Source organism: Neoarius graeffei, chromosome 8 (genome assembly GCF_027579695.1).
Source record: "Neoarius graeffei isolate fNeoGra1 chromosome 8, fNeoGra1.pri, whole genome shotgun sequence".
Classification (NCBI taxonomy): Eukaryota; Metazoa; Chordata; class Actinopteri; order Siluriformes; family Ariidae; genus Neoarius; species Neoarius graeffei.
Genome location: NC_083576.1, coordinates 65,507,810 through 65,532,396, shown reverse-complemented (window position 1 = coordinate 65,532,396; position 24,587 = coordinate 65,507,810). Strand labels below are relative to the sequence as shown.

The 24,587-nt window shown below is 41.0% G+C and overlaps 1 protein-coding gene across 1 annotated transcript in view; it reads right to left on the bottom strand.

The window, feature by feature from the left end:
* Positions 1 to 24,587, bottom strand: part of LOC132890795 (matrin-3-like) — a 47,936-nt gene that overhangs the window by 11,579 nt on the left and 11,770 nt on the right. The window contains exons 2-17 of the mRNA XM_060928036.1: positions 19,155 to 20,036; positions 18,194 to 18,255; positions 18,009 to 18,047; positions 17,684 to 17,700; positions 11,788 to 11,894; positions 10,566 to 10,627; positions 10,146 to 10,184; positions 10,023 to 10,054; positions 9,882 to 9,937; positions 9,686 to 9,805; positions 8,139 to 8,263; positions 7,311 to 8,019; positions 5,429 to 5,507; positions 5,285 to 5,322; positions 4,915 to 5,106; positions 4,691 to 4,822 (exon numbers count right to left, since the gene is read on the bottom strand). Of these exons, the coding sequence (XP_060784019.1) occupies positions 4,691 to 4,822; positions 4,915 to 5,106; positions 5,285 to 5,322; positions 5,429 to 5,507; positions 7,311 to 8,019; positions 8,139 to 8,263; positions 9,686 to 9,805; positions 9,882 to 9,937; positions 10,023 to 10,054; positions 10,146 to 10,184; positions 10,566 to 10,627; positions 11,788 to 11,894; positions 17,684 to 17,700; positions 18,009 to 18,047; positions 18,194 to 18,255; positions 19,155 to 19,922 (2,577 nt within the window). The 5' untranslated portion in view covers positions 19,923 to 20,036. The remainder of the gene's footprint in view (positions 1 to 4,690; positions 4,823 to 4,914; positions 5,107 to 5,284; positions 5,323 to 5,428; positions 5,508 to 7,310; positions 8,020 to 8,138; positions 8,264 to 9,685; positions 9,806 to 9,881; positions 9,938 to 10,022; positions 10,055 to 10,145; positions 10,185 to 10,565; positions 10,628 to 11,787; positions 11,895 to 17,683; positions 17,701 to 18,008; positions 18,048 to 18,193; positions 18,256 to 19,154; positions 20,037 to 24,587) is intronic.

The following is a 24,587-nucleotide window of genomic DNA, read 5'->3' as shown; positions in this document are numbered from 1 at the left end:
TCAACCGATGACAAGAAAATGAAAGGAGATACAAATTAAGTTAATAATTTTTAAAAAAGTTTGCAAGTGCTTCTGGGTAGCCATACGTAGCGTACGTACGCATTCCCGCCGGTTCCACTGACAGACGGTTATCCGCCATTGGTAGACTAGGCTGTGATGGGAAAAGGTGGAGGTGGCTTTGCTAATTATGATGAGTAGGACAAAATTACTGTCGTGGCTTAAATCCTCGAATGGGAGCGTGGATCAGGGGAGAGAGAGAACTGAAGAGGATGTGTGTGAGCCGAGCGCAGATGCTAACGACAGTGGTAAAACCAGCCCCAGAACTGCTAGGAAACGGCAGAAACCAGTAAGGAGGAAGTATGACGGAAAATACATAAAACTGGGATTCATTTGAAGCGGGACAGAGGAGCTGCCCAGGCCGCAGTGTGTTGTATGCGGGAACGTTCTGAGCAATGAGTCCATGAAACCGTCGCATCTCAAACGGCATCTTACAACCAAACACACAGCACTAAAGGACAAACCAATGGATTTTTTTTTTTTACGAAAACGTGATGAACTGAAGCAGTCCAAGTCCACCATTCTGTCCTATGGTACACCTGTAGCCAAAGCACAGGAAGCTTCATATCATGCCAGCCTCCTGATCGCCAGAGCCGGTAAGCCGCACACAATCGGGGAACTGCTGTGTTTACCATACCAATATTAAATATACTTGTTAAATAAAACCTCCGACTTGTTTTTAATGAATACTTAGGCCTACTACGCTACTGTATTTTAATGTTGATCATTATGGTGGTACTTGGAGAGCCAAGTATTTTCTGAGGTGGTACTTGGTGAAAAAGGTTTGAGAACCACTGCTTTAGTCCTTACTTCCATAGGCCCTTGATGCTGAAATATGCGCGTGGCACAAACTACGGTTGTTTCAATCAAAACCAAAGGGACATGCAAGACAGACAGCTTCAGACTATGACCACCATCACTGTTATGTGGCAGAGAGGTTCATTGTTGAGGGCAAGACCACCTGACCCAACTACACCATGAACTGAAGGGCAGGCAAGATTCACCAACTGCGGGAAGAGCTTTGAACTCTGGCAACACAGTTAAAAGGTAGCAACTGAGGAGAAACATCTTGGAGAAAAAAGCTTGCAAATGGCACAAGAGACAGAGGGGAGAGAGCGTCAAGGAGGACAGGAACCGTGTTCATAGATGGGCCCATTTGGATTCGCAAAGCAGCAGTTAGGGCAGAATCACAGTAGCAGTCTTGCCTGCTCGAAGGAGGGTGATGGACCACTTCCTGCACAATATTTCTGAGCAACCTGATCGAGAGTAAAATCTAGGGCCCACAGAGCCATTTTAGACATACCATTTCCCACAGTGGAGTTCACTACTAGAAGGTCCACTTGGAAGGAAGTCCAGGAGGTGATTATTGCAGCTCTGCTCTAGGATACAGTGGAGTTCCATACAAGAGTTGTCCAGAGGTCTTAAAAATCCTCTGGAAAGTTCTGCAAGTGATTTGGCACAGGGGCATTGTAGCAAATCAGTGGAGGCACGCAGAGTGCATCTGGTTACCCAAGGAAGCGAACTCAACCAAGCTGAAGCAGTTCAGATCCATCTTCTCAGCATGGAGGGGAAGATCTTCAGTGTCTTATCCAGAAGGATGAAAGACTTCCTTGTAAAGAATGTCTAGATCTTTGGCAACAAAAGAGGTGGCATTCCTGGAGTTCCAGGGTGGCTAGAACACATTAGGAGTTGTCACCCAGCTGATCAGGGAGGCAGACCTAGATGTGGTTTGGCTTGACCTTGCCAGTAAAGTCGGCTTAATACCCCGCAAACTGGTCAAGACCACCCTGGACTGACCTCATGTATCCAGTAAGATTAAAAAGAACCTCATCCTGAACTATTACAGGAACTACAGGCTTAAGGTTGAAGTATACTTCTGCAGATGTGGTCTGTGCATGGTGCATGCACCATGCGCATGAAGCAAATTGTCTCATGTACACAGTCTGTGCAGACTGTCCCCACAGCACCCAAATTTTGTGTCCGAGGAGACAGAGCATGCAGTAATATGCCGATTCAGTAGGTGGGAGTAGCAGCAGATGGTAACCAGGTAGTCAAAGTGCAAAATACAGAAGAATGTTTTAAAATATTTTTTGGAACCTTGTTCTTCCTCTTGTCTCCTTCTTCCAACATCTGCATTAAACATTAAAAAAAAAAGCTCTTCTCCTCTTGAGGTCACCATGTTTCAAAACAGCTGTGCATGCATTTTGTGTTCTTGTTTTTAAAATCATCTTTCTGGGATTGTCGTTCTTTCAGACCATGCTCTTTGCCATTTCCAGTAGGACAGGCATGGTATTACAATTAAGTCATAGTGTGCATGCGTTCAGTTTGTGCATGCCCACATCAGCAGAAAATCGAGCATACTTCAGAGACACCCATGCACTTCTCCATGTCCATGTTGTGTGAAGCCACATCAGCAGAAGTATACTTTGGACCTTAAAGGAACAGTCCACCGTACTTCCATAATGAAATATGCTCTTATCTGAATTGAGACGAGCTGCTCCGTACCTGTCCGAGCTTTGCGCGACCTCCCAGTTAGTCAGACGCAGTCAGACGCGCTGTCACTCCTGTTAGCAATGTAGCTAGGCTCAGCATGGCCAATGGTATTTTTTGGGGCTGTAGTTAGACACGACCAAACTCTTCCGCATTTTTCCTGCTTACATAGGTTTATATGACCAGTGACATGAAACAAGTTCAGTTACACAAATTGAAACGTAGCGATTTTCTATGCTATGGAAAGTCCGCACTATAATGACAGGCGTACTAACACCTTCTGCGTGCTTCGGCAGCGCATTGATACGGAGCTCAGATATCAATGCGCTGCCGAAGCGCGCAGAAGGTGTTAGTACGCCTGTCATTATAGTGCGGCCTTTCCATAGCATAGAAAATCGCTACGTTTCAATTTGTGTAACTGAACTTGTTTCATATCACTGGTCATATAAACCTATGTAAACAGGAAAAACGCGGAAGAGTTTGGTCGCGTCTAACTACAGCCCCAAAAAATACCATTGGCCATGCTGAGCCTAGCTACATTGCTAACAGGAGTGACAGCGCGTCTGACTGCGTCTGACTGACTGGGAGGTCGCGCAAAGCTCGGACAGGTACGGAGCAGCTCGTCTCAATTCAGATAAGAGCATATTTCATTATGGAAGTACGGTGGACTGTCCCTTTAAAGTCACTTCTGGGAATACATAATCAAATTGGCACTGGCTCGAAAAGGGGATTATAATGGGGTGCACCATCTCAGTTATTTTCTTCACCCTCGCTATGAATGTGACGGTTAAGGTAGCTGAAACAGAGTCTGGTGTTTGGCAACCCTGCCATCAGAGCCTGTATGGACAACCTCACCATCACCGCATCATCGGGGCCTAGTGGTAGATGGATCGTCCAGGGACTGAAAACGTTCATTTCCTGGGCAAGGGTGGGTTTCAAACCTGCTAAATCTACATGTCAAAGAGGGGAAAAGTGGTGGACAAGTTTCACTTCTCTTTGTACGGCACTGCAATCCCTTCCATCAATGAGAAACCAAAGAGCCTATTCTTCAACTGTAGCCTCAGGGATGCAGAGGCAATCCAAACAATCAAGTAGCTTGAGATTTGGCTAATTACAGTACACACATTTACCCTACCTAGCAGGCACAACTGCACAAGGCTTGGCTTTATCAACATAGCATTTTTCCATCAATATTTTCACCACAACCAGGTGCTGTAGATAGCTGCAGAGGCCACCTCCAAAACCATGGCCAACAACAATCAGATCTGCTGCCAGGAGATCACCACTGGTGTCAGGGTTGGTGAGCAACCTCAGGCACAGACCAGATCAGCAGCCAGTCTGCTCACCTCTGCATCAGACTGGGAGCTGCAAGTTCACTTGGAGAGGCAGCTCAAGTTCCCAGATCACATTATGACAACTTCATTGAGGTGAGACACGGTGCTATCAGCAGCCCCGTCAAAGCAGGTGCTCCTTATAGAGCTGACAGTTCCTTTGAAAGACCGTATAGAAGAGGCAAATGACCAGATGCTGTCCAAGTACCAGGAGCTGGTGGATCAGTGCTGGCAGAGAGGCTGGAAGTGAGGTGTAGAGGCTTTGCTGGCCACTCACTGTGCCAGGTCTACATTCGACATGGCATAACTAGGACTGTTAATTGGGGGGGGAGGGGGGGGGACCCCCATCAAATCCCCCTTGAAGGCTGTAGAGGGAGCATCCAGATGGCTTTAGATCAGGAGGAGTGATCTGTGGGTCAATGCTGCTGGGATACAAGCCAGGGTCTGAACAACCCAGTCTGGGTCACCTGAGCAAGGGTGTATGAAAATTGAGAGATCCGAAACACCAGAGGACCTCAGGAAACATTACTGATGATGTGCACATCCTAGGATACATTTTCGCATCAGTTGTGCAGCAAATCCATACAAAATCAGTGGCACTGAGTAACCGTGCGAGTGGGGCTTGACAGAGCCTTAGTCACTGGGTAGGCCCATACGACTCTGGAAACACCACTGATGTGCCCCAGAGTATCCTACAATCATTTTTGAATCATCTGAATCATTCTAAATGTACACATTTCCAAATTCTACAGCTGTTATAAATACATCAGTATCAAGGTGGCTTATTTAAAATGCGGAGAGGACTTATTTACCTTTTTGCAACTGCGAAATAACACATGATGCGTTATGTCTCCATATCGCTTTATGATGTTCATAAAGTCCAAGTCTGTATATTTTTCAGTGTTTGGTAGATTTCGGACCTCAAGGACTTTGCCGAAGATTTCCTGAAATATTTCAGAGAAAGGCATTTCTATATGTTGTAATAACAACAACAACAAACACAAATATTCTGAATTACATACACAGGTTTGTTTACCTGGATATTGTCAGTCATTCTCTCAGTGACCTGTTCCTCTTTAGGCTGTTCAACAGCATCTTCGAGGGTCTCGGAGGCATCAAATTCTGCAGTTGTTATGCTGGTACTTTCTTCTTTAGGCAATTCAGATTTTTCACTTTGCTTCGTAGAGGAGACAGGATTTGTAGATTTGTAGACTTCGTCTGATAATTCCTTAAATAAATAAATTATATAAATCACACACACACCCCAATAGATTAAATTTCATTACAAACTATTAAAAATCTTTATGAATCTGTATGGGGAAAGACAATCTCTCCTCATCCCCCTTTAGTTAATCACTGAAAATAAATCACCAGTTTCCAAAATCTGGAGGGAAATAAATACTAACCTCAGTGTTTGGGATTGAGGCCTTTGGCTCATCGGATTCTGAAATGCATACAAGTACAGTTATTTACAAGTCTATAGACCTGCCTTACAAGAACTAAACAAGCAAGAAAAATCTGCTGTGTTCTGACAGCTGGGAAAAGAAGACCTTGACAATCTGAAAAATCTTCTGTGAATTCATCCAAAGTCACACAATTTTGAAGGATCCTGGGGAAGTCATGGTCTGCCTGTGATAGATAAATAAATCAAGTTTAAAACTTGCATTCAAATTCATATACATGCACTGGCCACTTTATTAGGGACACCTGTACATTCATGCAAATATCCATTCATCTGGCAGCAGAACAATTGATAAAATCATGCAGATACAGGTTAAGAGATTCAATTAAATGTTCACATCAAACAGGAGAGAGAGAGAGAAATGTGGTCTTAGCGACTTGAACCACGTCATGGTTGTTGGTACCAGACATTACTTCAGAAACTGTTGATCTGCTAGGATTAGAGTTGCAAAATTCCAGGAATTTTCAAAGGTGGAAACTTTCCACGGGAATTTTCAGGAATTAACGGGAATTTTCAGGAAAAGACTGGGAATTTTGAAAGTGGACATCAATTAAGTAAGTAGAAAAAAATATTGTAGCATAATCTTGGTTAAAAGAGGCAGATTTATGGGAATAAAGTTGTGCATAGCACGCTGTTACTCACTCACATGGACAAAACATGTTATTTTCTCAGGAGCCATTGAAGCCACACCCCTTACATGCATTTTGCATCCCTCTATCACATGCACAATAACTTCTAGAATTCTGAAGAGCTAGAACTGTTTTAAATACAAACTGCCGAGATCACACATTACAGACAAAGGACTACATGCCATCAAGTAAGTTTTAAGGATGTTTGAGGATGATTTTTTTTATCTATTATGGTATTTAAGTAAAAATGAAAAAGGTATAGTAGAATAAATCTAGTGCTAATTTACTTGTAAATTAGAATTGTGCCATTTCATTGAAGTAGTTAGCTTGTGATGCTAGTTAGAGCAAATTGTGCTAGCTTAATGGGAAACCAGATAAGCTAAATGAAAGCTTCCTATGAACATTTCATGTAAGAAAACTAAATTTAATGCTAGCTTACTGGTAAAGATAAATGTAAGATAATTAATAATTAGAACATTTCTTTGAATAAATTCTCATGCTAGCTAGCTACAGCAAAATGTGTTAGTGCTAGTTTAATGGGGCATCAGATGTGCTAAAATGTTAACTGTGTAAATGTTTTGTCATATATATATATATATATATATATATATATATATATATATATATATATATATATATATATAAATAATTCACCTAAATTACCGTAATTCCAGTGCTTTTTTTTGGGGGGGAAAATTCCCAAACCAAAGTTTCCATGGAAACTTTCTGGAAATTTTCCGCCCCTTTGCAACCCTAGCTAGGATATTTACACACAACGGTCTCGAGAATTTAAACTCAGTGGTGGGAAAAACATAATGAGAGAGGTCAGAGGAGAATCAGTACACTGGTTTGAGCTGACAGAAAGGCTATAGTAAACCCCCCCAAAAAAAAACAACAACCCAACACTCCACTTTTTACAACTGTGATGAGCAGAAAAGCATCTCAAAAAACATACAATACCTCACACCTTGAAGCAGATGGATTACAGCAGTCTAGTCTGGCCATTCTTCTCCGACCTCTCTGAGCATCAAGGTGATTCTGACCACAGAACCACCACTGGATGGTGGTGACACCCCCCTGAAAAACTCAAACTAGCCTATCTGGTACCAACAACCATGCCCCATTCAAAATCACATTTTTGAGATCACCCAATTCTGATGTTTGATGTCAACACTGACTGAAACGACTGTCCTGTATCTGCATGATTTAAATGCACTGCACTGCTGCCACATGACTGTCTGATTAGATAACTGCATGAATGTGCAGGTGTATTGATGTTCCTAATAATGTGGCCAGTCAGTTTATACGGTACGGTTTAGGTCACTGTTTCAGTAAAAGTACCTCCTTTATTTCTTGGTCATCATGTTCTTCAAACGTTTGCCCCTCCTTCAAACCGTCTGATGCTTCTGATGCCTCAGCATTTGGAGAATCTTCTTCAATCTTTTCTTGTTCCTCTGTGTCAACGTCGGTCATATCCATTAGCTCGGATGATAAATTCTCCTGATCACTTGTGGGCTCCGAATCATAAATGTCATGCACCAATTCTTCACCATCATCTGCTATCACTTCTAGGCCTTCAAGGTCACTGCCTAAATCCATGCTTTCAACGTAGCTGTTGCTCACACTTCCCTTTTCTTCTGTATCTGCACTGGATTTTGTAGCTTCATCTTTAGCAGCAGAGCTTGAGGTGTGGTGTGATTTTGAGGAAGTACTAGAGCCCTCCTTGGATTTTTGAGACTCTTCATGCTCTTTTACATGGCAACTCCGAGAAGAGTGCGTCCTCTCTGATGAACGTCCTCTTTTGGTGCTAGAATGGTTCTTCTCTGATGAACATCTTCCTTTAGGGCTAGTACGGGTCCTCTCTGACGAGCGTCTTCTTTTGGGGCTAGAATGAGTCCTCTCTGAGGAGTGTTTTCTTTTGGGGCTAGATCGGGTCCTTTCTGAAGAGCGTCTTCTCCTGGGGCTAGGGGAGTCCCTCTGAATGCCTGGGCTAGATCTCCTGTATGTGTGAGAGCTCCGGGATTGTGTTTTGTCATCAACTTCGCCCTCTCTGGGCCATAAGCAAAGAAAGGATACCAAATTATAAAACATTGAAGACAACTAAATAAGCATATCATCTTGCTAGAGACTACAAAATGAATATCGCTTATATTCATGAAAACTACATACCTTAGTGTGTTATATTCAGAAGAGAAGGTGACTTTAATTAATTTGCCTTTTAATTTCAGCTGACTGGCTGAGTAGTGTTCAACCAGTTTCTTGGCTTCTGCTAAAGAAGCCATTTCCACATAACCCTGTAGAAGAGATGAAGTCAAGCATTAGAAAGCACAAGTGAAGATGGAAAATAAGGAACACCTGAGAGTTTGCTTTAGGACTGCACTTGTGAATTAACTGCTGAAAAAGTCCCATTTTGACATTTCCTTATTCAGGGTTTAGATATGTGGAGGTGGGGTTGAGCGCTGGGCTGTGAATGGAGAGTGAAGCCAAGGGAGAGGAAGACCAAAGTACAGCACAGAGCTCTGTGTACGTGTGTGTGTGGGGGGGGCCTAGCAAGTGTCTTGGTGCGAGACCTGTAATAAAGAGAAGTCATGCTTGCAAGTGAAAATAAACGCCACTTGCGTTAGCCCGCTTATCCGTGTCTCTTCAGTCTCCCGAGCTTTAATAGTGTCACAAGATGATTTTACAGGTCATATGCGATTTTAAATGAGCAGAAATGTGTTATCTTACAATCTAATGACAATTTTAACAGTGAACACTAAAGCTAGGGCTGGGCGATATGAGAAAAAAATTATATCACGATATATTTTTTCAAAATTTTCGATAACGATATATATATCATGATATAAATCAAATCATTTTTGTATTTTTTTTTAATTTTCTGCTCAAAATATGAACATTACAAATTAGTAGTTCCTTCCTAATTAACAAAAATAGCTTAACAAGCCTTCAAGTTTCACAGAACCAAAACAAACTGGATGCACATTCTTTTGTTCTTTTTGTTCAAATGAATAAACTGAAACTGAAAAATAAAAACTATATACCATTGTTAATCATTTGTGCAAATTCTAGCAGCTTTCAAATAAACATAAAAGACATATTGACGTGTAAACCTTATGCTGCAAGGAGAAAAAAAGTGCAATCCTGTACGTCAGTGTGTTTAAGGTTTTGTGTAACACTTTGTTGTATGTCCGATTTTAAATATCCAAAATACCTCCACACAACCGAAGATCTCTGGCCCTTCTTTTCAACGATGTCCTCCAGGGCAGTGCTCCGACTTTCCTGTTCAGAACTCCGGTCAGTCGGCTTCTCGCTCATTTTTATAATCGCTTTGTTTCACGCTTTGTTGGAGAAATGCCGCGCTCCTGCAAACTTCACCACAGCCATGCTGTGCGTTGCTGCTACACGTGTGTGTTTGTGTGTGCACGCAACCTAACTTGACGTGGCTCTCTTCCAACTGATTGGTTACGTGCGGTACTGTTTAGTTATGATTGGCTATTCGCGTGTCTGTCAAAACTTCGGATGAAGTAATTTTATTGAAGGCATAGGCTTATCGTAGGCATATCGTACGTGTCTAATTTCTAATCGTAGAGATTTTATATCGTGAATAACATCGTAATCGTAAAATCGCCCAGCCCTAACTAAAGCTATGGTAATTTTGTTCATACTTGTACTGAAACTTAAAATCCCAATTTCCACAAATGCAATGAACTTGGTACCCAGTTTGGCAGAAACAAGGATTTCTTGACAGATCCAAAACGTTTAGCAATGGCAGTCAACTCTGAAGTGATGCCATCTCCAGCAGGTAATGGTGTGAAGCTCACAACTCGAGAACTCCGCTAAAAACAGAACCAAAAATGACTCGTCAAAAGCAGAATTAAAATCTACAGTAGCGAATGTTAACATACAACCTACTTCATCTTTTGCTTGTGGCATTCTCTTGTTTGAAGTATTTTCCCTCGAGGTTCCATCTTGTACAAGATACAGCACAATATTATATTATGAGAAGTAGCTTTTTTTTTTAAAACATGCTCAGAAAAAGATGAGGACTTTTACCTCTTATGTCAGTGGAGGGGTGACCATCATTTCTAATAAAATTACAAAGAATTAGTCTCCAAAATGTGTATTTAAAACTTGGTGTAATAAGTGCATTTCAGATTCTTAACCAGATTTGTTTACCTTCTAGAAGATCGAACAGTCCCATCCCACTTTGGGTACCTACAAGAACGTAATCACTTTTATAAACTAAATAAAGCATTTTAATAAAATACACAAACTGCAGATTATTATTCTTGTTTCTCTTATTTTTAACAGCTGTGTGTGAAAGTTATATATATCTCGATTGAGTACAGTTTGGTGATTTCTACATGCCGTGACAACGGAATTCCCAATAACCCTGTTATTAACTTGAGCTCAGTCATCTCTAGTCATCTTATTAGTCAGGGAAATAAGTAGAGCCAACAATACAGCTGCCAAATGATTAGTAAAATTTTCTAATGTAAAAATGTAAAATCCACTTGAGAGCTGAGGAAAAAAAAAATTTCAACATCAGTACATTCAGTATTAGAGCTGTTGAACTGATTGACTGAATCGACTTACTTTTCCATAAGGTCAAGCTGGCCCTTAGCATGCAGGCCACTAGCAACATGTCCAGACCAGTCCTGGGGGGTGGGGGGATAGAAGACAGACAGACATTGGATACATCAGCGAGCACAGAATTACAGTAGTGTTTATCATATCATAATATCAAATATGTTATTTACCAGCTGGGAGGTCCGTATGGTGAAATACCGTGACCGAGGTCTTGAAAGTACTGAGCGAGGCCCTCTGGGCCGAGGTCAGTATTCAAGGCCAAGGTCACGGTATTTCACCATACGGACCGACCTTAAGCTGGTAAATAATATGCTTATTTTTTTCTTTACCAAATTCTAACAGAAAACGAGAGCGCCCGAAAGGGAACACCGAGCCGAGCCGCCATTTTGAATCCTCATTCATGGCTGTAATGCAAATTGCTTCCTCCTCGGTATACAAGTGCACTTCCATGGCAGGAAAAAAAAACAACTACATTTTGCCACTTATGTAGTCCCCTATTTATACAAATAGCAGTCATTCAGGATTCAGCCATGTTTTTGCTTGGCATGAGCAAGTTAGAGGTTTTTAGCTTTCTCCTGAAATGTTCTCTTTTAATTTTGTCTTCCTCAATGTACCTGTAGTAAAACTCGCTTTCGCTGTGCAGACTGTCGTTATTGCTATCCATGATGTAAAATTAATGCTATTCTCCTGAGAAATGTTGGCAAAAATTTATAAGATTTTTGATAATCTTATAAATAAATCTCATTAAAAAAGAGATAAATGTTGTTGTTGTTTGTTGTGAACGAGCGAGTCGCCAGAGGTCCATAACCAGGGTCCGTACCGTAGGATACGAACCCGCTCGCCAGCCAATCAGCGCAGGATTTGGACCACGAAAAAAATTAAATGCATACAATTTCAAAAATAATAAACTTTCCGGTTCAACATTGGATATTTTGTCTTTGTACTATTTTCAATTAAATACAGGGTTTCCACAATTTGTAAATCACTGGATTCTGTTTTTATTTACATTTTACACAGTGTTCCAACTTTTTTTTGGAATTGGGGATGTACTTCATCAGTCTAGGACTGGAATGCTCAGATTCCACCACAGACTGCAAAATCGCTTCTTTAAAAAAGCTTATCTGCTTTTTCTCTGTTATAGCTGTGTTAATTTGAACATCTTAGCTGGCACTTTAGGCATATTTATATGAGAAAATGGAGTAACGCTGCCTCTATGAAGACTGCTTACCTTTTCAGAAAAGACAGTGAAGTTGCAGAGAACACACAAATAAGGAAAAACTGGGGGAACGGTGCCATTGAAGTCTGAGGCCTCCTTCCTGGTTGGCACCTTGTGAACTTACAGGACATGGAAATAAATAAATAAATAAAAATTAAAAGAAACCCAGTGATCAACATATTGACTACTTTCACATATCCTTGTGCCTTGGGGGTAAACCAGGTGCTATATTTGTTTACCAAGTCAGAGAACCTCAGTCATTTCTTCGAATTCACATGGGGAAAAACAACTTTTCCTTTGCCGTCAAGATTTTACACCGACGGACAACACGCGACTGTGTTCTGTACACTTCAATAATGAAATAAAAGTCTGACGATCCAAGTCACGAAGCCTACAACCCCTCTGTCTTTGTGTTTAGTCATAAAAAGTGTGAAAACCGAAAAACAAGGACAAGTCAAAGAACTGAAAAGGACAACTTTATTGAAGGATCAACTCCCAAAATAAAGCGCAAATGATGCAGTTTGCATGTACTTTTGCCACTCACAGATATGTAATATTGGATCATTTTCCTCAGTGTACTTTAAGTAAGTTTACATGTACTTCACTTTTTAGTGTTTATGTAGGTAGGTCGACTGTAGTATTTGACCCTGTAGTCCGAACAGCTTGTTGTAATCTGGTAGCATATGAGCTCGAGGAAAATCAGAATGAAGGAAATCAACATCAACTTAAAAAAAAAAAAGAAAAGAAATTTGACAACTCTGCTGTGTTTACAGTACTTACTTGACTGAGTGAATCCCTTGCTTGTGTTCCCATGCACAAAGCGTTTTGTATTTTCTTACAGCTCTCTCATCATAACCAGCACCCAGCAAAAACGATTTCACTGTGGATTCTTCTATGATCAGTGCCGATCTTTCTCAGCTCTTCTGCCAATCTTTTAACTTCTGCGGGTCAGTAACTGTTGGAACGCCCATGCTGACAGATGAAGAAGGCTGCTGACTGTCACCCAAAGCGGAGATGTTCAAAGCATTCAATACAATATTTACAAGCGCTTTTTTTACTGATTGATTTCTCGAAGTCCACAGAAAAGGCTTTGCAGATTTCTTTAAGCTTTGGTTTTGTTAGTTTTGACACTTCTTTGAAAGTTTAAGCGGGATTTAAATCGAAAGATTATGGTCAGTGTGCGACGCCATGCTGTTTTAGTTTGTTTATATTTTGGTTACCCCCCAAGGTGCAGAGCATTATGGTAATACGTGAAAGTAATCAATAGCGGACAACGACAGTAAAGACTATGAGGCCTTTGGAATTATCTACTTTCCTGCAAGAATGGCTCAGAAAATATGATCAGGTCTTAATAAATACAACCTTAGAAACACACATTTTACATTGCTTTGATTTTTTTCCCCCTGAAATAATGGTTTAAACAATAGTGATTAAAAGAATTTAAAACCTCTCACTGCACATTTGGTGGTGTTGCCTAGCAGAATCATACACATACTTGCCGGTGTACCTTTTATACACCTGGAGTAATAAATGCAGCATGCACTAAATGGCACATCAGAGCCAAAACAATCCTGTCCACCAGTTTCCCTGTTGACCTGTAAATTCTTTAGCAAGTTCATGCCAAATACAGAGGTGCTTGAAAGTTTGTGAACCCTTTAGAATTTTCTATATTTCTGCATAAATATGACCTAAAACATCATCAGATTTCACACAAGTCCTAAAAGTAAAGAGAACCCAGTTAAACAAATGAGACAAAAATATTATACTTGCTCATTTATTTACTGAGGAAAATGATCCAATATTACATCTCTGTGGGTGGCAAAAGTATGTGAACCTCTAGGATTAGCAGTTAATTTGAAGGTGAAATTAGAGTCAGCTGTTTTCAATCAATGGGATGACAATCAGGTGTGAGTGGGCACCCTGTTTTATTTAAAGAACAGGGATCTATCAAAGTCTGATCTTCACAACACATGTTTGTGGAAGTGTATCATGGCACGAACAAAGGAGATTGCTGAGGACCTCAGAAAAATTGACTCTCATCAGGCTGGAAAAGGTTACAAAACCATCTCTAAAGAGTTTGGACTCCACCAATCCACAGTCAGACAGATTGTGTACAAATGGAGGAAATTCAAGACCATTGTTACCCTCCCAAAGAGTGGTCGACCAACAAAGAAAGATCACTCCAAGAGCAAGGCGTGTAATAGTTGGCGAGGCCACAAAGGACCCCAGGGTAACTTCTAAGCAACTGAAGGCCTCTCTTACATTGGCTAATGTTAATGTTCAAGAGTCCACCATCAGGAGAACACTGAACAACAATGGTTTGCATGGCAGGGTTGCAAGGAGAAAGCCACTGCTCTCCAAAAAGAACATGGCTGCTCATCCCCAGTTTGCTAAAGATCACATGGACAAGCCAGAAGGCTATTGGAAAAATGTTTTGTGGATGCATGAGACCAAAATAGAACTTTTTGGTCAAAATGAGAAAGGAAAACACTGCATTCCAGCATAAGAACCTTATCCCATCTGTGAAACATGGTGGTGGTGGTATCATGGTTTGGGCCTGTTTTGCTGCATCTGGGCCAGGACGGCTTGCCACCATTGACGGAAAATGAATTCTGAATTATACCAGCGAATTCTAAAGGAAAATGTCAGGACACCTGTCCATGAACTGATTCTCAAGAGAAGGTGGGTCATGCAGCAAGACAACGACCCTAAGCACACAAGTCGTTCTACCAAAAAATGGTTAAAGTATAACGTTAATGTTTTGGAATGGCCAAGTCAAAGTCCTGACCTTAATCCAATCAAAAATGTTATGGAAGGACCTGAAGCGAGCAGTTCATGTGAGGAAACCCACCAACATCCCAGAGTTGAAGCTGTTCTGTACGGAGGAATGGGCTAAAATTCCTCCAAGCCAGTGTGCAGGACTGATCAACAGTTACTGGAAATGTTTAGTTACAGTTATTGCTGCACAAGGGGATCACTCCAAATATTGAAAGCAAAGGTTCACATCACTTTTGCCACTCACAGATATGTAATATTGGATCATTTTCCTCAATAAATAAATGACCAAGTATAATATTTTTGTCTCATTTGTTTAACTGGGTTCTCTTTATCTACTTTTAGGACTTGTGTGAAAATCTGATGTTTTAGGTCATATTTATGCAGAAATATAGAAAAGTCTAAAGGGTTCACAAACTTTCAAGCACCATTGTATTATGAGACATACTTATTGCTCTCCACCAGTCTACACTGAACTTTGGTTACAAATATGTACCATCCAACAAATATGTACTATCCAACCTTGGTTACAAATCTGTACTATTCTGTGCACGATACAATAAAGTTTGGGTCCCTTTAAAACTGTGTGGCAGTGGAGGCATGGTTGAGCATCATCTGTGGAGGACAGAAGGCAGGTTGTGCGGGCAGGTAACGTGTTCTCACCACTGTGTTATAATCTCTGGTCTACTTATTTGTGTTTGTGCTTTCATTAACTCCCTTAACCAGACAGATGAATGGATGGAGCAATGCAGCTGGCGGAGCTTGCAGAACACGCACAAACATGTGCATACGCACACACGGAGCATGAACTTGATGGCGCACAAGCTGGAAGTCTAGGATGGACCTGTTTCAGTTGACTTGTTTTGGTTTCAATGAGTTTTTAAAAAGCATGAACTTCCATAGGCGTGAGCCCAGACCTCAGCTAAAATTCTGCCCAACACCCCCCTGAGTCTTCTTCCATACCTTCACACAACAGGTTCTCTACAGTGGTGCCAAAACCTGGGATGTGAGGAAGACTCTGACACCATGATGCTGCCATGGAAGCCTGCCCACTTGGCGAGATCACCATGGCCCACGTTATCCTCCACCAAACCCAGCAGTAAGCACACCTCAAACTGCACAACAAGCTTCTGGATCTCACACTGATGAGCTGTGTGATCAGTTAGGCTGACTTTTATTCAATATTGGACTTAACCAAGAAGAGTACTGGAAGATTCCCTTGGCTCCAATATTTTGAGCAGGAGAAAAAAGAAAAATAAAAACCCACAACTGCCTTTTCCACTCTGTTTGGGTTACCTTCCGTCTGGCTTGTATGGAGCGTCAGCGACATTGCAATGTCTCATTGAGAGCATCCTCCATGTGCACAATGCATATGCCACTTATTTAGAGGACATTTATAGTCATGATTAGCAGTGGCATTTATAACATTTGAGGACTGTTTTGAGATGGGCAGAACTTGCAGCAAACCCAAAGAAGTGTGCAACTGGATGTGTGGAAGTATGGTATCCAAGCTTCCACTTTGGCCATGGGCAGCTCAAATTGATAAAACAGCAGTGATTACTTGCCCAAGACCCAACACCAAAAAAAGGGGGTTAAGCATTTCCTGGGGCTGGTGATTATTAGACATCAACAGCCTGCTGACTGACCTCACCAAAAAGGGAGCGCCAGATCTGGTCCAGTGGACAGAGCCATGTGAGTGAGCATTTTGTCAGGTAAAAGTATGTGTGTGGGGTGGTGGTGGTGTACTGTTGCGTTCTCCTGACTTTTCTCTCCCATTCGTTCTGCGGATTGATGCATCAAGACAGAAGGCTGGGGGCCACGTTGTCCCAGGCGATGGAGGGGGAGAGGGGCCCTGTGCTTTACATCAGCCTGAAACTCTCGGTAAGGGAGACCAAATGTTCAAAACAGAAGTTTGCTACTTGTTGCCTTGCTGCCATAATAGACAGGTGTCTCATAGGGCAAGACTTTCGAATGAAGGCAACTTCTAAGGGCGTTTGTTTGGAACAACCTTTTAGGATAGCATTTACAGTAACGTGAAGTCCATATGCCATGTAACTAAACCAAAGAGTTAGCTAACAAACAGATGCCTCACAAATCATATCAAACAAATGTATTTGTTTTCAGTCTCAGGGTTATAAGATAGTACTATGTTTATTTTCTGGCAACTTTTCAAAAAGCTAAGTGAAAAAAAAAGCCCAAATACTTATTTGTACATAAAAATCACTTTTCTGAAGTTTGGTCCACCATCCCCACTGCTTGAGAGACCTGCTTCACAGATTTATGGGTAATAGGCAGCATCAAGGATACAGAGATGTTGCCTTCAACTGGGGGCAGTATGGCAGCATCTTAGAAGTTAGGAAATGTGAATATGATCGGTCTCGAGCCCCGTGGCTGGCGAGGGCCTTTCTGCGTGGAGTTTGCATGTTCTCCCCCATGCCTGCGTGGGTTTTCTCCAGGTGCTCTGGTTTCCCCCACAGTCCAAAGGCATGCAGGTTAGGCTAATTGGTGGCTCTAAATTGACCGTAGGTGTGAATGTGAGTGAGTGTGAATGGTTGTTCGTCTCTATGTGTCAGCTCTGCGATAACCTGGCAACTTGTCCAGGGTGTACCCCGCCTCTCGCCCATAGTCAGCTGGGATAGACTCCAGCTTGCCCGTGACCCTGCACAGGATAAGCGGTTACGGATAATGGATGGAGTTTTCCTCCACACCCTCACGCACTGTGTGACAGTTCTACAAACTGTTGAGGTGTCACAAACACCTTGGTACAATAATAGACTTTGATGGGTATGAAGACTAAATAGTACTTTACTTTTTTTTTTTTTTTTTACACACAAACCATAGTAGAAAATTGGTTCATGTTAATATACAAAAACTATTCTAACAGTCTAATTTACCAGTCTGTTCAGAACATTGCATTAGACCAGCCTTACTATTTACAATAGGATTACACCACTCGCATTAGTCGTTTTAATACTTTCACATGTGCACCGTTAACACGCTGAATGAATACACAAGATAGCTTGCGTGCACATAGTTAAAAGCAAGTACAACCCCAGCTTGAGTAACACAGGACCATCACAGCATGAGATTCTATGATGTTTCAACAAGTTCAAGAAGAGGTGAGGAGTTTTACCTTCAGGGCATGCATTCCTGAAATTACAAGAACATAAAATTAGAGATGTTCTTGTATGACATTTTAATAGGTTTAAAAAAAAAAAAAGTGCAGAATAGGACAGTGCCAAAGGAAATTCATTTGTTAAGTTTAACAATATAATAGTAATAAAAATAAATGGACCAATGAAGCAGATGCTTGTATCAACTCACGATCATGGCCCAAGTTTTGTCTAATACACACTATTTTAAATCAGTGCGATTTTATTTTAAATAGTGAAACCTGTTCTGTTCAAATCAGTGAAAAACAACTGAACTGTGATCAAAGTTCTTTTGACAAGATTTACCTTCTCGCAGATTCAACAGTTTGATCCCACTTTGGGTACCTACAGAAAAAAAAAAAAAAAAAGATAAATTCACCAACAATCTAAATTCTGGGTAACCATCTGTTAACTATGGATATACAACTTATTTTAACAATAATCTATAATATATAATCCACACAGCTTTCACGTCTGAGGCACACACTTACTTTTGTACAAGTTGAAGCTGACCTTTAGCATGCCCACTATTCCGAACATGAAAAAACCAGTCCTACAAAAAGTGGGGGGTGGAATACATGTACATTGCAGAAAATTAGGTGAAGCTCCAACAAATACGGTACAATACATATGTCTCAACATGTTCCAGATAATTAGTCTCACCACTGGCAGGACTTCCACCCTGGTCATACACCAAGGTTATTTTCGTTAAACGATGATGTCAAACCGTTCCGAAAAGTAAAATGAGTAAAAACTAAACTGTAAATGACAACGGAACAAAACTAGAAATGCTCCTAAAGACAAATGAAATAAAATACACTGTAGACATAACTTTTTTTTAATTCTTTAAATTATGGAGAATTTTATGCAATATATGCAGAGCAAAATTAGCCAAGTGTAACATTTCGTGCCACACCCACTTGATATATAAACTGCCTACTGAAAAAAAAAAAAGCTCAAGTTCTGGCTGGATTTAGAACTTGAGCAAAAATTGCCAGCAGAAGTTACCAGCTTTCCAAAACCTAACTGAGTTTGACAGACTACCGCATACTGGCAGAATAAATGAATTGATTACTGTTAAAATGCAACAGTAAATAATGTTACAAATCAGTACATTTTTACTTTCTACAAAGCTGGAAAAATGAACTCTGCCTATAGAATGAAAATACATATAAAAATTGAGGAGAAATAATCAATATGAACTTAAAACTAAAGGATATGAATAAATCCATACTAAAAATAAAACCAATTTAAATAGCAAATGGAAATATATATTAAATTTACTTAAAAAACAACAACCCACCATTAATGGGCTGCAGTACAGATATTATAGCAACAGTGTTTCTCAATAAACTTACCGGAATGTCCAAAGCTGATATTAATTTACATCTTTTGTTGGTTTGGTGACGAGGTGGTAATGATAGCTGTATGCAAACTCAAGAAGCTACTTACCTTTGTAGAATGGACAGAAATGCCACAGAGACCACACATATAAGGAAAAGCCGGGGGAATTTTGCAGTTGAAGTCTGCAGCCTCCTTCCTATTAGGCACGGTAACAGGTGGCTCTAATCTCAGAGAAAGCAGAGGCCTTGGTCCGAAATCAACCAAAGGTCGTGACGAGGCCTCTGGTGATTTTGTGGTACCACAATATGGGTCAGTGTCCTTGGAGATACTGTAGTCTGGAACACTGCTGCTTTGACTGTTGGAACCGCTGGTACCAGTGGGTAAAGTGCTTGTTCGTCGAGGATTCCCCCAGCGGTCTTGCCAGGTTTGAACTTGCTCTGGAGGAAGAGGGTACACTGGATATGTAGGTCGATCGAGCGGATACTTGACCGGTTTGGTGTGGCTGCTACTCTCCCAAGTTGAGGTATCGTCCAATGGCTGACTTGTGCTGGGCCTAGATGTTGAAGCGCTGGACAGTTTGCGTTCTTTGACCTGTAAAAGCAGTTTGGGAAGCGTCTCGACTGTGATGAGATGCTCGGGAAGTTCTGCAAGGTGGGCAAGGTCGCTCGAATCCAGGCCACAGCTGTGAAGAAATGACAAAGCCATCCCTGTTAAGTGGACAGGAGAGTCTACCGTTTTGTTGGAAGATGATGTAGTCTGAGACGAGGATCTAACGCTGGGCCGGTACATATTGGACTGTCTCTGATACGAATCCGCATACATGTCTTGACGTGAAAGGTCATCCCCTGTGTTAGTGTAGGAGTATTTCTGAGACATGCTGCAGGGTTGCAGATTTCCAGAGGACAAAACAGGACAGGAAGCAGATGATCAGCAAGAGCAGTTTTCAAGGAAGAGGTGCTGATGCTGGTCGAGTTGCAGACTATCATTCACCTGTTGATAAAGGTTGTAGATAAGAAGAAAATCATGTACTCAAGGCCCTTCTCGTAGCCAAGTAACGAGTCAACAAACTCAGACTTACCTCCTTGTCTCAGTGAGACAATCATTCACATGCTGGTACATTATGCAATCATGTTTGACACACCATCACATGGGGATTCTGAAAGGGCCATCTTGATAATTGCGAGGCTAGCTAGAGGCCATTTCCTGTTCTAGAAAATTTTTCAAAAGTAGGCATATACTTAGTATAGATCTGGAAACCAAGGCCTTCTCTTCACTGGTCTGTTTAAGGGTTAATGGAGTTCTCAGATTAAAAAGGTGTGTTGCAGAGTAGACCCCTGCTCTCACCCAAACAAGATGACTGTCTCCTCTTGAAACAAAGAAATAGCAGCTAGAATAAGAATAGAGATGATCGTTTTACATACAAGGCCATCCAAACATAGGAGACTCTCTACCTGGCTGGCAAATTCACTTGATGTAGCTCTACAGGTCAAGTGGTTCCTACCCACAGTGATAAGACTGTAACAAGTCACATCACTGCACAAATACCTGACTGGCACTGTACTGATTACTAAAATCAGGAATATCACACAATGGGTGTGCTTTTCTAGCAAACAGTCAATAACATGGTGGTGTGTAATCACCCATTTTCTAATGGTATGTGGGTCAGTGACAAATAAGAGTTGGTAAGATGAGCAATACAAAATCTTTTAAAAACCTGTTTTTAAAGCATGCATCAGGTTTGTTAAAATGTACATTTTGCATTTATGTTGGTTTCATTTGAAATGACGTTTCCAACTTTTTTGTTTTGTGTTTACAAAAGGGAAGAGTGAATGGGTTCCCAATCCCATGAGTTCTTGTTGCATTATGCATGTGAAAATGCTCTTACTTTCACTATTAAAACATAGAAAATCAACAGTAGAACTCGCTGCTATGATTCGACATCATGGTCGGTCAAGAGATTTTTCCAACCACATTTCTTCCGCAAAGTTGATGGTTCACCACTATCTTTCCAGGTTTTAATGCGTTGGACAGTTCTTAACCCAATTCCAGTAATTTCAGCAATCTCCAGAGTTGATTTCATTGCTCGATGCAGGCCAATAATTTGACCCTCCTGAAACAACGCAACATCTTTTGCATGACCACAGGATAGCTACATCTTCCGACATAGCTATTTAAGACATGAGAAGCCAGTCACTGCATCAGTTACAGTTAAAACAACTGTCAGCTGAAACTCATCATTGCAGTAATTATCCAATCAAAAGCTCTTCAGTATTTGCTTATTTAAATCCAAACAGCAACTTGGTTTTTGGTTTTTCTTTTTTGGCCAGGCAGTGTACACAGTAATGACTGCACTCAAAATGTTAATGTTATACTACAAGACCTTTCAGCATGACGTGTCAGAATGCATAAAGCTTTTTTATCTCTTGATAATGGCACTGATGACATCTTTGCCATATAAATGCTGTTTATTCCCCAAATGATCTTCATGGAGCCATGAGACTCCATATAAGCCTTCATAATAAGTTACGTATGGCTTACACTGCAATGCCATAACACTTTGAGTGCAGTCATGTCTATTTATAAATAAATGGTTATATTAACCCATTGATGCCGGATGCTGCGTCACGCAACATTGCCCCTAGCGCCGGTTGTTGCATAACGCAACATTGCCCCAAATGCTGGTTGCTGCATAACGCAGCATTGTTGATTTGTCATTATTTTCAAGACGCATGCCAGATGTTTTTTTTTATAAAAATGTGTTAGTGTTAATGCTGAATGAGCATGATCCAATAAAAGCAGAGAATTTTATCTTTTAAATGCAACTTATTTCATGTTTTTATGTGCTTCAGACGCTGAGATATTGAATTTTTCATAGGCATTTTCAATTAATTATTTTTATTTCAGAAAACCCTCAGGCAGATGGTAGTCTGGTTAACACCAGACCATATCACAAGTGAAATATGGTCTGGAATCCACCTACTGAATTTCTCGTAGGGGAGGTGTGGTTTACGATTGTCAACGGCCGTTTATTGGACGTTGCGAATGTCTATCATTTGGCGTATACGTAGCCCATGGCCAATCATGGCAGTTGTACCCGGTGACGTAGTTAGAGCGACGAAGACGACGAAGAAAGACTCTAACGCCAAACGCTGTTCTTTTTTTAAAACAAACTTTCGCTCTAAACTATTCAGAACAGTGTCTAAAGCTTGATCGAAAGTTTGGTTCGTATCGCTCGCCACCATGTTAAATGTGATCCGTAAACAGTCCCAAATAAACTACAAGCTTCCGTTTGTCGAGTAGTACGCGTCACCGTCGTTCCACCCCTCTCCACTCTCTGATTGGCTCCCTAACTCAGGCGAGCCTTTAGACCATAGTTTCCATGCTGTCTTTTCAGATCGGAACGATTGTGCAAAGCAGCATGGGATTTCCCAGGCTAGGCAGATGGGGACCTTTTCTAAAAACTGGCCTAGGCATTTGCAGACGTTTTTTTGCAGGCGTTTCAGGCGTCAATGGGTTAACCCTATGTCAGTTGCTATAATACAATTTTAAAAACCTTTATAAAATGTGTACATAATGTTTTATGAGGGGCGGCACGGTGGTGTAATGGTTAGCGCTGTCACCTCACAGCAAGAAGGTCCTGGTTCGAGCCCTGTGGCCGGCGAGGGCCTTTCTGTGCAGAGTTTGCATGTTCTCCCCGTGTCCGCGTGGGTTTCCTCTGGGTGCTCCGGTTTCCCCCACAGTCCAAAGACATGCAGGATAGGTTAACTGGTGACTCTAAATTGACCGTAGGTGTGAATGATTGTCTGTATCTATGTGTCAGCCCTGTGATGACCTGGTGACTTGTCCAGGGTGTACCCCACCTTTCGCCCGTAGTCAGCTGGGATAGGCTCCAGTTTGCCTGTGACCCTGTAGAACAGGATAAAGCGGCTAGAGATAATGAGATGAGATGTTTTATGAGTACCGAGTTGAAGTGTTACCATTGGCTTCAATTAGAAAGGCATGTAGGGGAGGCCAAATGGTGTAACTGGTTACACCATTTGACATTTCAATTTAAAAGCAAATTTGGCAGGCGTTATCATGGACATCCATGCAAGGACATGAGCTTAGTATGAATATTTCAAATAATTTAAGTAAATACTCAGGTTTTATAATTATGATGAATAATTGTTTTCCTGGGGTCATACCATTTGACATGTATGTCAAATGATATGATCCCAGGCATATCTAACTGTACCCTAAAAAGCATACCTCAGCATACCTTGCCGTACCCTAAAAATGTCAAATTATCATTCTAAATAGTTATTAACCTTGCTATACATCAGTTCAGATCATCAGGGTCTTTCTCTGTGATACAAGTTTGTGTTACATGGTCTTCTTGAACAATATTAAGAAAATGCCACCTTGAATGGTAGTTACATCATTTTGACACTTCAGGAAGTTGACTTGACTGACATGATTCCCCAAATTAATTATAAATATTGAAAACAAAAGCGTTTGTTTCCAACTTAATAATTCTGATGCAAGATTATGGCAAACTAGTAGATGGGATATTTTACTGAGAATTTCACCTTTTAAAAAAGTTTATTTGCTACAAAATTTTTAGCTACACCACAATGACATTTCTGCCATCATCCCCCAAATATTCTCTCAAAATTGATGAAAACCAGACATTTTTGACTAGGTCTTCAGAAAAAGAATATATGCAAATAATGTGCAAGTTTATTTTCAAATTTTAACCCTTTTAAAATTACACTAAACCATATGGAGACACAAAACTTAGCATCACATCATTGACCCACATTCCAAAGTGTTATTCTCCTTATACCACAGCAATTTGTCAGGAATTACAATCTTGACATTTATTGATTGACAGTTTTTAACTGTTTAGTTACATTTACTGTTATGGAATGTCCACAAAATAAGCTCCTGTTGTCATGCAAGTTACAACAGCTATAAAAAGTCACTCCCTCACTCTCAAGACAAAAATGTAGCTTGTTATTTTACAGAGAAATCACAAAGCATAAACTCCTCTTTCCTGAGGGGACTCTCATGGCTGAAAAATTATCATTATATAGTTCTGACACCAAGTTTTCCTTCCACAAATGGTAAATAAGTTTCTCCTTCAAGCAACCTTCATTATATTAATAATTATACACTAATCAGCCATAACATTAAAAATGCCTGCCTGACAACTCTCGGACAAGCAAGTCCAACTCCTGGCCTGCTTGTGCGACTTAGTCTCTAAGCCCGGCGGAACTACTTCTACTGACAGGAGAAGAGGCAAGGGTGGGTCTCTGGAGCCTTAAAACCAGTTGCTTCGGGGAGGTGAAGCTTGTAAGCCTGGGAAGGCAGTCAAACTAGGAAAAAGAAAACTCTGATCTCAAACCTCCGCTGCGTCGTGGCCATATCCAGTCATGGATAGCTTCAAGAATAAACCTAGAGGAAAAATCCGGAGTGGGGCCCCTAAGGCAGTTGGATCATCGACACTGACCTCTTTCCGGCAGCTCCTGCAGCCAAGCGGATATCAAAACATATTGCTCT